Source organism: Phaethon aethereus, assembly GCF_964289735.1.
Source record: "Phaethon aethereus genome assembly, chromosome: 3".
NCBI classification, from domain to species: domain Eukaryota; kingdom Metazoa; phylum Chordata; class Aves; order Phaethontiformes; family Phaethontidae; genus Phaethon; species Phaethon aethereus.
The window spans coordinates 32,992,744-33,009,674 of NC_138576.1; the positions used below are offsets into that span (position 1 = coordinate 32,992,744).

Sequence of the window (16,931 nt, forward strand, 5' to 3'; positions counted from 1 at the left end):
GGTGTAGATACTAATACAGTGATCCATTTTATATATCCTAAGAGGTTGTAGCAGATTGAAATTGCTCTCCTAAAAAGCTGGCATTTAGTGCTAGACCAGCACTAGTTTCATCTGTCTGCCTTTGTTTCTTTCTCCAATAGTCTCAAAATTTTATTAATACATTAATCTCAGTACTTTCTGCCTGGATTTTCTTTTTACAGAGACCTCTGTATACCAGGTGGCCAGGGAGAAGGCATGTAGGCATATGGGAGATAATGTTCCATCTGTAGCAAATAATAATTTGTGCGTTTCTATATTATGGCTGTAATCCTTCACAGTTCCTTCTCAGATTTAATAGAAAAATAATACATAACAACAGACACTACTGGCTTTCTCATTCTATTCCGGTGAAATTCTGCATGTGCGTATTGTATATGCACATATGTGACTATAGCAGATTACTTATTTACTTTTTGAATAAATAAATAAATAAATTGCCCTTTTCTTCGTCTGTCCGGTGAGGCGTCTAGGTTTTTACCTAAAGTTGAGCAGTTCTAGTCCACGCCATGATGACTGCATCCTAGACAGGAGAGGACATTCCTATTAATAATCTAATAGATGTTGTTTTTTAATTTGACTGTAGAAGACTTGGCTGTTGCGATGGCCACGTGATGGCGCTGTGCACACAGCAGCAAACCCATCCCTCGCGTTATAAAACAAAAATTACCTGCCCTTCTTTCTGAAAGGGGCTCTAACTGCAAGCCTGAAAACAGCTGGCTCGAATATTGGAAGGAGTTTGGTTTTCAATGCGTGAAGAATTCTACTTGCATTTTTATTTCATTTCATCTCCTGCAGGCCAAATGACATAGGATGAAGGCTGTTCGTAATTTGCTGATTTATATATTTTCCACCTATCTACTGGTTATGTTTGGATTTAATGCTGCCCAAGACTTCTGGTGTTCCACGTTGGTGAAGGGGGTCATTTATGGATCGTATTCTGTAAGTGAAATGTTTCCTAAAAACTTCACAAACTGCACTTGGACGCTGGAAAATCCAGATCCGACCAAATATAGTATTTACCTGAAATTTTCCAAAAAGGACTTCAGCTGCTCCAACTTTTCCCTCTTGGCTTACCAGTTTGATCATTTTTCCCATGAAAAAATAAAGGATCTTTTAAAAAATAACCATTCTATAATGCAGCTCTGCGATTCCAAGTATGCTTTTGTATTTCTGCAGTATGATAAGAATTTTATTCAGATACGCCGCGTCTATCCTATTGATTTCCCAGGATTACACAAAAAAGAAGACGACCAAAAATCCTTCTTTGAGTTTTTGGTATTGAACAAGGTGAGCCCAAGCCAGTTTGGGTGCCATGTGTTATGCACTTGGCTGGAGAGCTGCTTGAAATCTGAGAACGGGAGAACTGAGTCCTGTGGGATCATGTATACAAAATGCACCTGCCCTCAGCATTTGGGAGAATGGGGAATAGACGACCAGTCCCTGGTGTTGCTCAATAACGTGGTGCTGCCCCTCAACGAGCAGACGGAGGGCTGCCTGACCCAGGAGCTGCAAACTACCCAGGTCTGCAACCTCACCAGAGAAGCCAAGCGGCCGCCAAAAGAAGGTAGGTGCTTCTTGGAGGGGGGGCTGAATCCCACACCGGTGTGTAGGTCCTGCTGCTGGCTCTCCTTGATACATACATTCGACTTCCTCTTCACTCCAGCTCACCTCTAGACGAGGTGAAAAGGCTGGAGAAGATGCACACTCCCTCAGGGCAGGGAGGGTTGTATTTTCATTTCTTAAAATGGCCTAACCTTCAGCATATAATTCTGCTGTTGAAACTCCTCATAAGTAGGATCCGTCTGTTTTCAGCCCCCACTTACAGTAATACCCACAGCTGGTAAACCAGGAATCGCTCTCCCCCTCACCATCTCTTTACTGCAACCACCCAACTACAAAATCTTGGCCCTCTTGATATGATCCCTTGACTTTGCAAGGAAAATGTTTCCAAAGGCATGCGGGCAACCTGACTGAAAGACCAGGAGATTTACCATGGTCAGAACACCTGGTCCCAACTGGGCCAAACCTCAACAACCTTCAGTACTTCAGGGTGCACCGTCTGCCTGCCGATGCGTAAAGATGCGAGGCGCCGCACAGAGTCACCACATTATGTTTTGACGTTCTGGGAGCCCCGCGAAGGGGCCACAGGGCTGCTGCTGCTGCGCCCCTTCTCCAGGTGGCTGCGGGTCCAGGAGGCGAAGGCTCTGAATCTCATAGTGGTACTAGTGGGGGTGAGGTTGATGTGTCAGACCCAGCGGCTGCTTTTTGTCCCTGCTGGAAAAGTGAGTGTTGTGGAAGGATGGGAAAACAGGGGTCCTGCAACTAGAGTGGCAACCTTCTGCCTAGCCCCTCTGCTTCATACCTCCTGTTTTGGCCTCCTGACGTTTTGGGGAGGTTGGGGGGGGATTTCGGGAAGGACTTTGTGGGAATGAGAGGCAGAGAAGGTGTAGGCTGAACCTAGATGGGGGGCTCTGGCTGCACCTTATGGGCAAGGGGGTCCTTCAGAGCAGCCATGAGGTAATGGGGGAATGAGGAGATGTGCCCCTGTGGCAAGGGATAAATCAGCGAGCCAGGGTATTGCATTTTAATGCAGGAAATGTTCCCTCTCTCCTTGTTTTCTGCATAGCCACAAAGCTCCCAGTCTATGGCGAGACAGCGCCAAGCTCCCAGCCCCCCCCCCCCAATAGAAGTTGCTTTGTGGAGGAATGTAACATTGACACGTTGTTAAGGAGAGGATTTTCTTTAAGGGCAGCCAAACCCAGTGCTGTGGGAGAAGAAAAGCTGAACTTGCTCCAGCTGCCCCGCTGCCAGTGGCCGCGGGCAGGGCCGGGGGGGTGTGGAGGGGAGGGAAGAGGGACATTTTTGGTGTCCTGCAGGTCAGCGCCTCTCCCAGCACCCAGCAGCTGGGACATCAGCAAAAAGAGTGGGCTAAAATGACAGAGAAGCTCTTTTCTGGAAAAAACAAAACAAAACAAAACAAAACGACCAAAAAACTAACTCCCAGAGAAGCCTGTGTATCGTCAGGGATGGTATTTAACATCGTTCAGAGCTAATGACTGCCCTGGGAGGCGGAGGTAGCCACAGCCGCGGAGTCCGCGGCGCAGCAGGCAGAGCCGGCGCCGGGCACTGCGCGGGTGCGTAGGGGCTCACACATCTCATAAGCGGGCCGTAAAAGTTAGGCGGGAGGCTCTGCTTGCACCCCCTCCACCTCCGTCGTGGTGGAGGCGGGGGGGTGGGGGGGAAGCCCCTTAGAAAATAGAAACGTCGCAGACCCAAAGGCGCGTAGGAGACGCAGCCGCGGCCCCGGCGCTGCGGGAGTCACTGCCACGGTGGGGGGAAGGCGCGACCGTCCACCCCCCCGGCCCTGGTTTCCATCCGAAAGTACCACCTCGTTGGTGGGGCTGGGGGAGGAGTGCCAGCACTGAGGGGTGCGCAGGTCGCCGGAGGCCCTTCATACCACTCGCAAAAATACGCGGAATTCTCGGGAGGATGCGTGTCGCCCAGTTTGCTTAGTGGAAAGGACAGAGGAAGCTTAGGGCAAACACTTTTTTTTTTCCCCTTAAATTTTGAAACACTTTTCTAATATATTTTGCTTCCAATTTCAGACATGTTTTAAACCTTGCCCCTACTTGCGGGTTTTCCTGGATACGAGCTTGAGAAACAGCGTTGTTAGAGGGGGTGGAAATTTGGTTTGGTAGGTGGAAGGTTTCCTTCACTTGTTTTTCAGAGTGCTTAGTGTTTTTTTGGTGTTACTGAGAATTTTAACAGTAATACAATTATTGCAATGTTTTATTTAATTACTTTAATGCACTTGGAAATTGTTCATCAGATTGTTACTGAAAAATTATAATCGGTTAGCAAGTTAAGGCTCACTGTACTTCTCCGTAGTAGTATGCTTTTTGTCTTCCACTCGGTATTAAAAGCATTTTTCCCCTTTCCTCAGAAGGCTAAAAATCTGCAAGAGAGGCGTGTTGAGTGTTTTCTGTAGATATAGTCACATTTATCAAGCACATCAGTCAGTATATTTGTAGGTATAAAGCTGGTTTGTGGTTCAGTTGGAGGCTATATTGAGGGATCAAAATGTAGAATATTCCTGCCAAGAACATAATGCAGTTCATCACTTGTGTCAGCAAACATTTAGGTAAGAAATGCATATTTTCTTTTCACAGGCAATCTGGTTCAAATTAGATCAGCACAGGTAGCAAAACCAAGGTTGACCAACAAGTAAGAGAATGGTTTCTTGTTATTAGAGTTCACAGGGGCAACTGAAAGTACAGTTTTGCTAGTGTAACTTGAGTTTTAAGGGGAATGGAGTTTGCCTAACACTGTGAGAGTGCTCTGGACTTGGTAAGATTGTGTTTTACGAATTCGTGTGTTACTTTGAGATTTGGTACTGACATTGCCTAGCAAAGACTTTTGGAAAGGAATTGCAAAGACCTGACAGCTTTTTACAGTGTTATGCATATTCTCCCATCCTTCAGATTTGCTTTCATCAAGCTTGACTGTATGAAATGCAAAATCTTTTCCCAAAACTATTTCCGGTTACATTTTAGAACCATAATGTAAATAGAGAACATTTAGATTAAAGCCTACTGTTTCTTTTTTGAACCTCTGAAGATTTTTACAGTTTTGAATATGATAAATGGCTTAGGAAAATGGATGAAAGTCAGTAGTTTTTCTTTTTTAGAGTGTTGCTTTTTACAAAAGATGTGACAAGTATGCAGTGGATGATTGTGTTTCTAAAAGTGCTGAAGTGTTGAACAGTAAAAGGAACTAGGTCAAAAAAGAAAGCTGAAAATATTATTTTTGTAATAAAAAGGTTTGGAAATACGTGATTTAATCAGCGTTTCTTCCACAGGCAGATCATCTTTGGTGTTACTGATTAAAGCAGTATTGAAAATCACCACATTTTCACTAAGACCCAGTTTCATTGTATCTTGATCCTTTTCCATTGCCTTATATTTGAGGTGCTTAGCCTGGATCAAAGCACTAGCAAATAGATCTCAATGAACACGCTGGCAGGGTCCTGAATTTAAGGGCTTGGGGGAATTTGTCCTCTTGATCTTCAGTGCTGTGACTGAAAAATCTCATGAAGTTTCTGTCAGTAAGACAGGGCTCAGTTCCAACTTTAATGGACATGCAAAGCCTTTGCATGTAGTCAATCCATGCAATTTTATGGATGATGACAATAAGAATGCAAAATGTCTTTTCTTAGTGACCATTACAAAGCTGTAGTAGTATTGTGGATTTTTATAATAGTTACTTAGACAGACGCTAAGAGAGAGTTTTCCCCTGTGTTTTACTGCCATATCGGACAGGGGCTCTCATAAAACAATGAAAAGAATTCTTTCATCCTCTTACTTTCCTCCAACAGAAGAAAAGAGAGGGCATATTAACATTAATTAAATCTTGGCATTTGGAGTCCTAGGCTTAATCTTGTAGATCTTGTTCAGCCAGTCTAAAATAATTTTAGTAGCTATTTTTTAATATACTAGAAATGTGGAATTGGTCTACTTTATCACAAATTCTAACAGCTCACTGTGTACTAGCATCTCAGTATTCAGCAACTGATTTATTTCTTTTTTCCTGTTATCAGATCTGAAAACAACATGGATATATTAACAGAGGATTTACTATAATAGATGTCTCTTTAAAACAATAATTTATGACACATTGTTGAATAATAGCAAGATGTAGGATGCAGATAGTTTTGTGAAGCTGTCATAGCACGCATGCTTTTATTTGTATATTATTCCATGAATGCCCACCTCCTGTTGCAGACATTTAAGATAAATTTCTAATATTCATCACATACCCAGAGATCACTAGCTGTCTGAGTAGGCTGGACAACCCTAGTCAGAAAGTCATAGGCAGTAATAACATGTCATAGCATGGCTCCATCAGAGGATTTAAACTGTTAAATCAGTGCAAGATTTGTCTAGAAAGATAAAAAATTAGAAAATGGAGTCTAACAACCATGCTCTTCTACAGGGATATTTAATATCTAGTGTGCAACAACTATTTGAGGCTAAAGCAAAATTTAGAAAATCCAAGATAAATAAATTTTTTTTTCCAGAATATTGAATCAGTACAGTAACATACTTGGAAGACTCTTAATAGCTTTTATATCCTGCTACTTGCATGGATTCTTTTATCCATGAGTTCAAGGGGACAAAGGAATTTTTTTTAAATTTTGTGTGAAAGGTATTTTTCATTATGACTTTTAAAATATTGTTTAAAAACTTAAAGCTGATATACTGAAATAACCTGTTACCATGCAGGCTATGAGCAGTTATGGTCAGTTTCTTATCAGACTGTTATGAGCAGTTTGATCTCAGTGAAAATCTAGAACGTAAAGAAAAATAATTTCACTTTAAGTAATTTTTTTCATTAATGTTTTTCCTCCTAAAATGTTCATGGCCAAAATCATCATCGAAACTTTCATAAAATCAGTTAGAGACATCGTGTTTCTTCTTTATGGGTCTCATTCCCGGTTGAAGGAAATGTTTCAAAATCTGCTATAGATTCCAGTGTGCTTCATATAATGTCTTTTTTACTTACTTTGCTAAAAGAAAACAATCATTCTAAACATTTATATTCTTAGTACATATTTGGATCAGTCTGGACCACTCAGGAAGCTTTGTCAGAGCCATGTAAGTTTGATTTCAGATTCTTTTTTTTCTTTTCTTGAAGAGATGCACTGTAGAAAAAGCATTAATGATCAGAATCTCTTTTAATCAGTAAACCCTAGCTTTGTTTTCAAGGATTATGTGTTATTATCACTAATGATTTTACTTCAGTTTATGTTGTATAGATCATTCACACCTGATTTACTTCACTAAACTATGAAACTTCTTGTTTCGATGTAAAGCTCAGAAGTTTGTGCACAAGAGTAATCAGCACTTCACATAGGTGTACTGAATTTGGTGGGATTTGGATCACCATAAGTGAATTTTCTGATACCTTCAAAAAGGAAAATACCCAGACAATTTCCTTTACGGTAGGAAAAGCCTATATGAATGGCTTTGCTTCCAGTTATTTAAATGCTTTATTAGTAAATATACTTGTTTTTATAGATATAGTTGTAGATACAGATATAGATAGATATATGTCTGAGTGGTAATTTTTTTGGTATCACAGATTCTATCGGTATTTTGTTCAGCCCTTCTCACTCTAGCAAGAGGCGTATTACTTATCTTGTGGGAAAGGTCAGCCTACTGCAGTAGTCAAATGTTTGCCCTGCCTTCAGCGAGATTGCAAATGTACTGTATAGGTTCTGAATACCAGTTTTTCATGAACTCATTGCTTGCTTAAAACATTCATGGCTTCAGTGATATAGTATGTTGGAAGCCATGTCATAACCCAAACCAGGATTTGGGTTCCCCAGACTGCCATTTTTGCTTGAATTAAACCTCTATTTATACGCATTATGGTATATCAGAGATTGTGGAAACCCGCTCTCAGCTGGGGACAAATGGTGCTAGACACCTCCACTCCAAAGAGCACAGAACATGAGTAGGAGCCAGTGATAAAGAATGGGGAAGGTATATAAAGAAATTAAGTGTTCAGACTGAAGTCAAAGCATATCGAAATTAGGAAGAGAACTATGACTCTCGCTGCTGGCTCCAGTGAACAAGTACCTGATGGTACTGAGTGCTGTACCATTTGCCTTTCTCATACCAGTAAGCTGTGCCTTTTGTCTTCAAATACTTTTATTACATTTTTTCTGGATGGGCAGAGTATACAAAATGTTGACTATATTTTAGCTCTTGTCCTCTGATTTACTTGTGCTTTTGACAAACGTGGAAGTGTTCACATGTAGAACAGACATTAAACAGAAGTTAATGGTGATTCTGTTTACATAGTGGGATTTCAGTTATTAGGTCTCAGTGACATTACATGGAACTATATTATGACATAATGCAGGTACTGCATTTCTTCTTATTATGCAGTGGTTTATACCTACATATTTATATCTTATACATTTATATAATACAGTGACTATATGATCTATCACATTTATATATGTTCTCCTGTGCTCTTTTTAAAGCAATTTATCCTCTTCTGTTCAAATCTGTCCATATTGCTGTTTTGTTTATTTTTCCATTTGCAAGAGCATGGAAAAATCTGCTTTGTGTGTTGGTATACACAGAGGAATTTTCAGAGGAGACTTTCTTTTTCTCTTCTTAGGGAATTAATTTTATGAAGTTTATTCAGTTGTGTTTTATCAAAGGATTCCAACTCAAAGTTGTTGTAGTTCTCAAATTGAAGTTTATCTGTTCATTTATAAATATGTAGTAATTGTAATAAAACAAAGGTCACTGCAGAATTCCTTTGAGCATTATTTGCATTCACTGTTAACAAGAAATATAAAATGCTCTTTAGGACAGAGAAAGTTGTACATGATATAAAGTACAAATTTACAAATTATGCATCACAGATTTATGAATATTTCAGAGTTTGATCCCTTTCTGATCCCAGTTAAATCTCAAGAGGAAGACAGTCAAATTTTTCAAAGTAATTCCCAGTTTTGTTAATCTCTTAGAGAAGTTATAAATAAAGTTTTTTTCAAATCACTGACACATTTTTCTGATGGACTACCCACCATCAGAATTAATAAAAACAATCTATAATAACACTGTATGAGACCAATGTTGTTACTTTACTCCGCAAAGGCCAAATTATTGTCCTTACTCAAGGCAAATTCCTCATGCTGTCAATATAATTTGGTCTAAATGAAGATTAGATTAGAGCCCACAGAAGAGATGTGAAACAGTGATAGCATGTGTTACTTCTACCAAAAGCAAATTATTTCATAATTGGTATTAATTAAGATTTTTTTTCTTTGTAGTTTTACTTTTGAAACCATCCTTGACATTTGGTAGACTGAAGCAGATGCACTTTAAAAAAGCAACTTTGTAACTGCTTGCTGTGTTTCTTTCTCTTTTAGCTGGTTAGCCTATCTCCTTATGTGCTTTACTTAAGTTTCTTGGGTTTGTTCTTCATTATCTGAGGGGGAAACAAGGCATATGACATACTTATGTTAGTATTTCTTTGATGGTACTGAAAATGTGTGCAACTGAAATTTGGAAGCAAGCTATTTTTAGTTATTAATTTCAAATTTTATTCACATCTCCTCCAAATGGCAAAACCACAACAAAAATATAAACTTTGGATACTATCCATTTTTTGGTAGCTTGAGAGAAAATTGGTGACAATGGGGAGAACAATGTGTCATCCCCTTTGAGGCAATTTTCACCAGTTTGCTCTCTTTTATTCTTCAGGAGATGTAAAACATTTTGGGAGCTGACTTTGGTTCCTGTTGTTCATCTTCATGTACTGCTAGCTCATTCATCAGTTATATAGAAACATAATGAGAAACAGTGTTTGTCTGTAGCATGATTTATAACTTTCGGACATAGCTGATAGTTGTGTGCTGTTGAACATCTTCACTGAAGGATGATGGGAGGATGAAGGATCAAAAGAGCAATTCTCCAACTCTTAGCTGTGGAAAATGATTAACGGGATTTCCAACCTTACCACTTCGAATTAGCATCGGAAATACCTTATGTTAAGCGGGAATTTGTTAACCAGTGTCATCAACTGAGGTATGTTCTCGCGAGTTGCTTGTGAGAATCTGAGGCCCCCCTTGCTGCTGAGATGGCTCTGGCTTCACTCCTTTCCCTTTGCTGAGCTATGTCAGTACACCAGCCAAGCAGAGAGCTATTCACCGTGGGTTTTTTAAGTTGGATGATCTTGATGTTGGGTGAGCATGCTATGATGGCCCAGCTGAGCCTCTGTCGGTACCAAAAAGTGGCACAAGGAAAAGCTGGAGAGGAACAGTGATGCTGGTTCAGCCAGGTTTAGATTTGCTTAGGCAAAAAAAAAAAAAAAAATCTATCAAAAAGTGGTCAATACATGTTATCCTTGCCTGCTCTTTTGCTTATGTTAGCAGCCAATTACATCACATTGTGTTTCTAGGCAGCTATACCAGGTTTGGTTACAGTGTTATGGGCGGATCCTTCAAAACAGAGTCCAAGATACGTGTTTATCCAAGGGCTTCCACTATAGAGTGGTGCAGATTGCTATGGAAGTGTGCACAGAGTGCTTGGGGATGAGTCTGCAAAGCCCCAGGACACACTCCTACAGTGCAGCTAGAAAGGGTTTAAATTACAGATTAGAATATCGGGGAACTGAATTCATGCTGTTTATTGGTTATGAGGAATAATATTGTACATGCTTCATGCAAGAATACTTTTTCCTAAAGGGGTTTTGGAAAACCTTAAGCCTGAAGATTTCACGTGGAATATTTCTTTGCATCCTGAATGGTTCACTTTTTCTTATATGGTGTTTGCTTCTCTATCCTATGAATATATTCTTTGCAGTGCCTTCTGTACTGTATACATGGAAGATTTCAATTGTCTGCAAAACTGGGCTCTTCAGCTTGAACTATAACAAGTTATGTTTTTATCCTTGGAAGTGTTTTGTTTGTTCTGTGGCATTGGCTGATATCTGCAGTGATTGGCACACATGCAGATGCTCCTTACTGGTAGGTTTGAAGGTTGGTAGATGTGCTTCATACTGACAAAGGAGAGGAGAAAAAAAGTTCAGCACTGCAGGTGTAATATGAGTACAGAGCCTCGTCCAGCTGGTCCCGTCTGCACCAAATGTCTAGGAAGTCACTAATAATATAGAGACTATCATGAAGGTTCACTCTCCTTGGAAGGAAGGAGGGTGCCAAGGCTGGGATGTTAGCCAAACCCAACACCTGATAAAGTTGTGGGAGTTATGTATAGGGCCACTGGGCTTCCGCTGATTATGCTATTATTTGGGTTCATAATGCAATGGATATGAGTTGCACCTCTTGAAGCAGCATTATGATCAGAAGAAAACTTTGACCGTTACTGTCCTGGGAGAATGTAATATACTTAAAAATAGTTGTAGCCGGGCCTGGAACTGATGTTTTCCTGTCTCGTAAATGAATGTTTAAATTGCTACATATTCATACTCTGTAGTTGACTGAATTTTTAATTTATCCACAAAAATTGGGGCAGCTTACAATTTGGAAAAAATCAAGAGTATTCCTGTTCCTTGACCAGACAGAACCTTCTGAGATGCAAAGCCACTGTCTGGATTGCTTCAGGTGCTGCAGTTGTTTATGGGGTGTTCAGGTCTGGGTTGGCAGTGTATACACAGAAGATCATAAAAGGACGATGCCATTATAAAAGGAGGATGCCATCTCTGGCTGTGGTTTGTGCAAAGCTTGGTCAAGCAGGTGTGATCCAAGACCACCTTTTGGATTCGGCCATACTGGCAAATAGGTGCAAGTGACTCTCGGGAGTTTGCTACTTCTCACAGCTAAGGCAATGCCCAGACCCTTGTGTGCACCTTGTGAAGGTTGTTTATGGCTCTTAGACACCAACAGGTACGGGCTGCCCTGGGGTGAACATTTTGGATGTCCCCATTTTGGAATGTAGGCCTTGGAAGTGATGCTAAGGCATGTAAATTTATTTTATTTCTTTTGTAAATACAGCTTCTGTGCATCACTTCCTTTCCCTGCAGTACTGTTATAGTAGTACTGCCTTGCCTTCTGGTGATATTATGAGGATAAATACATCAAAGTTTATAGTTTGCTCAGTAATCAGTATCATACAGGTACTTAAAATGTATAGATTATGCCATAACTGCTAAACCTGAAAGATTTTTTTTCCCCATGTTTCTGATGAAAATCAAATCTATGTTGTCTTCTGGTATTTTCTGGTGCTTGAAGTGAAAGTGTGATTTTAGTGGCTGTTTTGCAGATGAAATATATGAAGGGAATGAAGGACTTTTACATTTATCTCCTATTCCATGCTTTTAAGGTTTTGGATAATGGATTTTTATCCATGTGAAATCTGAAGTGTTGCAAAAAATAGATTTTAGTCTGATAACATAATGTGTACAGTAACTTTACAATAAAAGAATTTCTATCATAAATAAGAGATAAAGGGGAACCCAAGTGTGCCAGGATGTAGCATCTAAATATTTTTCAGACATGACTAAATTCCTGCTTTTGTGTTCACTTGTACATAATTAATCTCATTGAATCAACAGGATTATTCATGTAAATGGGATTTAATTAAAAGCAGGTTTGCCAGTAAATACCCTCAATTGAAAATGTGAGCATCTTAAATATATCTAATCAATATTAGATGAGGAAACCATTATTTTATTATTAACAATAATTTATCTAAATATTTTTAAACAAAGTAATAATAACAATAAATAATAAATTACTATCAAATAGATATTAATAAATATTGATACCTGAATAACAAATTTACTATATGGACTGTCCTATGTAAGTTGGATAAATATTCTTCATTGTTGTGATTCCAGAACCTAGTTTTGTCCAGTTTTCAGGTCTGCACTACTTTAACTGATCATCAGTGTATTCTTCATTCTGGGATCCCTAGTGTCATCCTCTGCCCCTCACTAATCCTGCCAAACCTGTGGTCCCTTGGACTGCATCCAGTGACTCCTGCTTGGACACTTCTGCTCTCAAACTGTTTTTTCACTGCCATGACTGTGCTCTTCTGCAGTGCATTGTCATGCTGGGGTAGTAAGTACATCATTCTGTACAGAATAACTGTTGCTACCATCTATAAAAAGAATATGGTTCTACAAAGATAAGCAAAAGTTAAAAACAAATCAGGCAATAGCTGGCTGGTCATTAAACAAGCTAAACAAAGCTCCAGGAAGAACAAGATAAGTTCAGACAATACTTGACATGTCCCAAGGCTTTTTAATGGCAACAGTGATGCTGTATTTATTGGGATACAGGGCTACACTAAAAATAATTTCTAATTAATCAGCAAGAATGGCATTGATTATTGTCATTGTACTTTTTTTTCTTCCTTTCTGGTTTTTTCCTTTCCTTTTCTGTCCAGGAGCTGCCATGGAATTTGTTACAAAATTTCAGCATTCGTCAAAGCCTATGTCTTTTTTTCATTAAATGAAAGAACAAGTAGTATCACCTTATTGATTTATATTTGACAAATGGTACCACACTAGACATATCTGGGTAAAAACAGGAATCACTTTAGGAGCAGTTGGCTGATATTTGGCTATGACTGACACAACTACTGTAGGAATAAATGCTTCTTTTTTTTTTTTTTTTTGGTGTAAATTTGGGCTTGTATTTATCTTTAAATTTTTCCTTTCACCAAACATTTTAGATAGATGATATGTGTTTGAACACAAGCTTGACAGCCATTTAAGATGACAGACCCTGTCAGGGAGTTTCTTCCTAAGAAGAAGTCATTAAATTATGAAGTATTGGAAGATAATATTTATTGTATTATGACCTGTGGAAGAATATATGGCCTTGAAGGATGTAAGTATACATAGCTGTGGTGCGTTGTCCTTGACAGGACTCCAGATGCCACCTATCACTCCCCTCTTCAGCAGGACAGGGGGTAGAAATTAGGATGGAAAAAAAAAATAGCCAAACACATGGGTCAAGATAAAGGCAGTTTAATAAGCAGAAAGCAAAGGCCGCACATGGAAGCAAAAGAAAACAAAAGATTTACTCTCTACTTCCCATCAGCAGGCGATGTTCAGCCCCTTCCCGGGAAGCAGGGCTTCAGTATGCCTAGCTGTTGCTCCAGAAGACAAACATCGGAAAACAAATGCCTCTCTCCCTTTTCTCTTGGCTTGTATTGCTGAGCTGATGTCATATGGTGCGGAATATCCCTTTGGCCAATTTGTATCAGCTGTCCTGGCTGTGTCCCCTCCCAAAATCCTGCACACCCCCAGCCTATTGGTGGGGGGGGAATGTTGGAGAGACAGCCTTGATGCTGTGCCAGCACTGCCCAGCTGTAGCCGGAACACTGGTGTGTTATCAGCACCGTTCTAGCTACCAGTACCAAGCACAGCACTATGAGGGCTGCTATGGGGAAATTAACTCCATCTCAGACAGACCCAATCCAATAGTAAAAGCTATCAAAAAACATGACAAAAAGAACATCTTAACATCAGACTTATAATTTAGTTAGGTGGAATGAGGTGAGAACTGCAGAAGCAGGCATGTAGGGTGTTCTGGTGATCTGCCAAAACACTGTCCAGAAATTATTAGATTTCAGAGTTTGGTAACTGCCATTTTTAAAAATATTAACTGAATATCTTACAATAATGCTGTAGCATAGCATCAAAGGATTTTTTACATTACTAAGATCTGTTTTCTATTGTGTGTATACTTTGACCACAATATTTCACAGCTGGGTATGGAAGGTCTTAGAGAATCATTTTACGTTTAAATCAGGGTGGATCTTTTCAATGATCTGGTTGCTATTTTTCTAGCTAAGAGAGATCTTAATTAAAAAATACAAGTTATTTTACTAGCAGCACAGAATGTTGTGAATTGCACAGCCCTATTAACATGGATCTTTGTTACATGTCTGGTACAAGCCAAGGTTTTAAGTCTTGTCCATTCAGTCTTTCTTCACAGCTCAGTTATCATTACATGTTTTGAGCTTATGTTTTGTGACTGCTTATGGTCTGGTCTTTGTACATTTTAAGTGTGAATACTGTTAATTAAAGGTGATCTTTCTGGCAAATTAAGGAGAATCATGGTGGTATACTGAAAAGAAGTCTATGCAGACATGTACACAGGGAGAAAATTAGATTCCAAATCAGCTGAAAAGACGAAAATTTAGAAAGTATTTGTGTCTGTTATATGGATTAATTCAAAATGCATGAGTAGTTAAACAATGGAGACCAGGCATAGGGTACACTGGAGATTTCTTGAGGAAAAAAATACTGGAAATGTTAAATCACTTCTATTGCAATAGTGTCTGGTACTGTGACAGAGTTAGGAACCCTGCCATTTCAGGACAGGGACTCTTTTGGCATGCAGGCAAAATACCCCTGGTATTCTCCTTTGTTCCTTTGGCAGACACAGTGCTCATGGTAGTAGTGGTGTGCTGGCGAAGACACAAAGTGCTGTGTTGATCATAGAATACATTATGTGCATGCTAACTTGAAGGATGATCACACACTGTTCCTCTGATAAGACAGACCCTCAGGCCACAAAGTCCATTTCAACGTATTTGGTATTTGTAACTTGTAGCTCTCTGTTAGAAATTGTCACATTGCCCTGATGGAGCTCACAGCTAAATATTGAGCAGCCTTCTTGGTTTGCAGCTCATAGCACAAGGTTTATACATGCTTAAGCTTCCCTTGAAATTATACTGGCTCTAAGCATGTTTTTTGCTTTTTCTTTCCTTGGTCTCCCTGTGCTTTGTCTGTCTCTAGGTTGTTAGCTCTTTACATTACTCTTTCAGCTAAACCCTCAGATTTCCCAGAAGCTTACACTTTCACAGAACTCAAGTCTTCTTAGTACTCTAAGCTTACAGTTTATCCCTTCTGGGGCATAAAATAGGTGAAGTAAACAAACACAGAAGCTTTGTAGGAATTACAAATGAAAAAAAAAAACCACAAAACAAAAGAAAAAAGTGTCTTTATTTCAGCTAGCCCAAGAAATGCATAGGCTTGGACAAAGAAATAGAATCCCTGTATTTAATGCCCTGGTTTTCTTTCCTCATCGCTCCAGTCACACAACTAGTTGAAGTTGAAGGTCTGTGAAGAGTCCGGTATTCCCAGCTTTACACTCTACATTGTACATGATTCCTCTGTGTTATGAATTATCTTCCAATCTGTTTCCAAGCTGCCATCAGCTTCCACTGGTTTTCTCCGTTGGTTTTATGCACAAAAAATGTTTCAGTCATAAAAGGATAAGGATATGCCTTCCAGCCCATGCCCCATTCATTTCTGCAAGTCCCATTACTGCTGCGATGGTAGAGTGTAGGCAGGCAACCAAACTGCAGTGGGTTAAGCTAGGATGTGAATTAAATGTGTACGTTGTCCAGAGCCTAGTCTTCCCTCAGTCAGAAAGCGCTTTAACCACCAGCACAGAGTGATGTTTCCTCTGAGTTGCTTCTGCTGACCCCATAAAACTTGCTTTCTTATTTCTTGCAGTGCTGCAGTTTTACAGGAATATCAGCACGTACCGACACTTAATGTGAGCGCTTTGCCTACTAGTGAGGACAGTAGCCGGGGAAAGAGAAAATATGGGCTTAAGTTTCCTCAGGCTAAGGATGACCATGAACTTGTATCTCCTCCTCAGTAAGAGATACTTTAAGTAGTGTATTTATATGTGAAAGGCATATTCCATCTTTTTCCATAGCTAGTATTTTTGAATAACAGTGAGAAAAAGTCTTTGGATTCAGCTCAGTACTCTGATCTATAACATTGCCCAAGAGCATGTAGAGGTTTAGGCATAAGCAGGTTAGATGCCTTTTTCTGACACACAGCAGACTTAACGTGGTCACCTAAGTCCCTGACCAGGCTCAAAGAGGGAACAGAGTACAGTGTGCAGTCCTGGAAACATTTATTTAGGCCCATAAGGAACAAGAATGTCCCCACACAGGCACTTCAGGAGCTAATTCCAGGTCATCTGCACCACTTGCTTGAAATGAAGCTTCCAATTCTGCTCAGTCCCCTTTTAGACACCAAAGCAGGTATCTAGACCATGTACAAATATTGTGAGCTAAGCCATTTACAGTAACCTTGAAGATTTTAATGATGTTGCTTGTCAAACTTAGTTTACACTAGTCTTTAATTTCCACTCATGTCAGTAGGATTGAAGGGGAGAAGGTGACACAGGGAGTCTTTCATGTTCTCTGGTTTTGGGTTCTTGTCAGGTTGAGCACAAGAACTACTAGAAGGAGCCACATGCACTCTTAAAAATTAAATTCTCAGTGAAATTTCTAGATTTTATTTATAGCAAACATTCTTTTTTCTGTTTATATAGAAGCACAGTTACAAGATAGTTACTCATTAGTGTAAGAAAG

General features: G+C 39.7%; 1 protein-coding gene across 1 annotated transcript in view; it reads left to right on the forward strand.

The window, feature by feature from the left end:
* Nucleotides 1–849: 849 nt before the first annotated feature.
* The window catches only part of ADGRB3 (adhesion G protein-coupled receptor B3), a gene marked incomplete at its 5' end in the record, with an annotated part of 485,010 nt that continues 468,928 nt past the window's right edge, over nucleotides 850–16,931 (forward strand). The window contains one exon of the mRNA XM_081997317.1: nucleotides 850–1,603. Coding sequence (XP_081853443.1) covers nucleotides 850–1,603 — 754 coding nt within the window. The remainder of the gene's footprint in view (nucleotides 1,604–16,931) is intronic.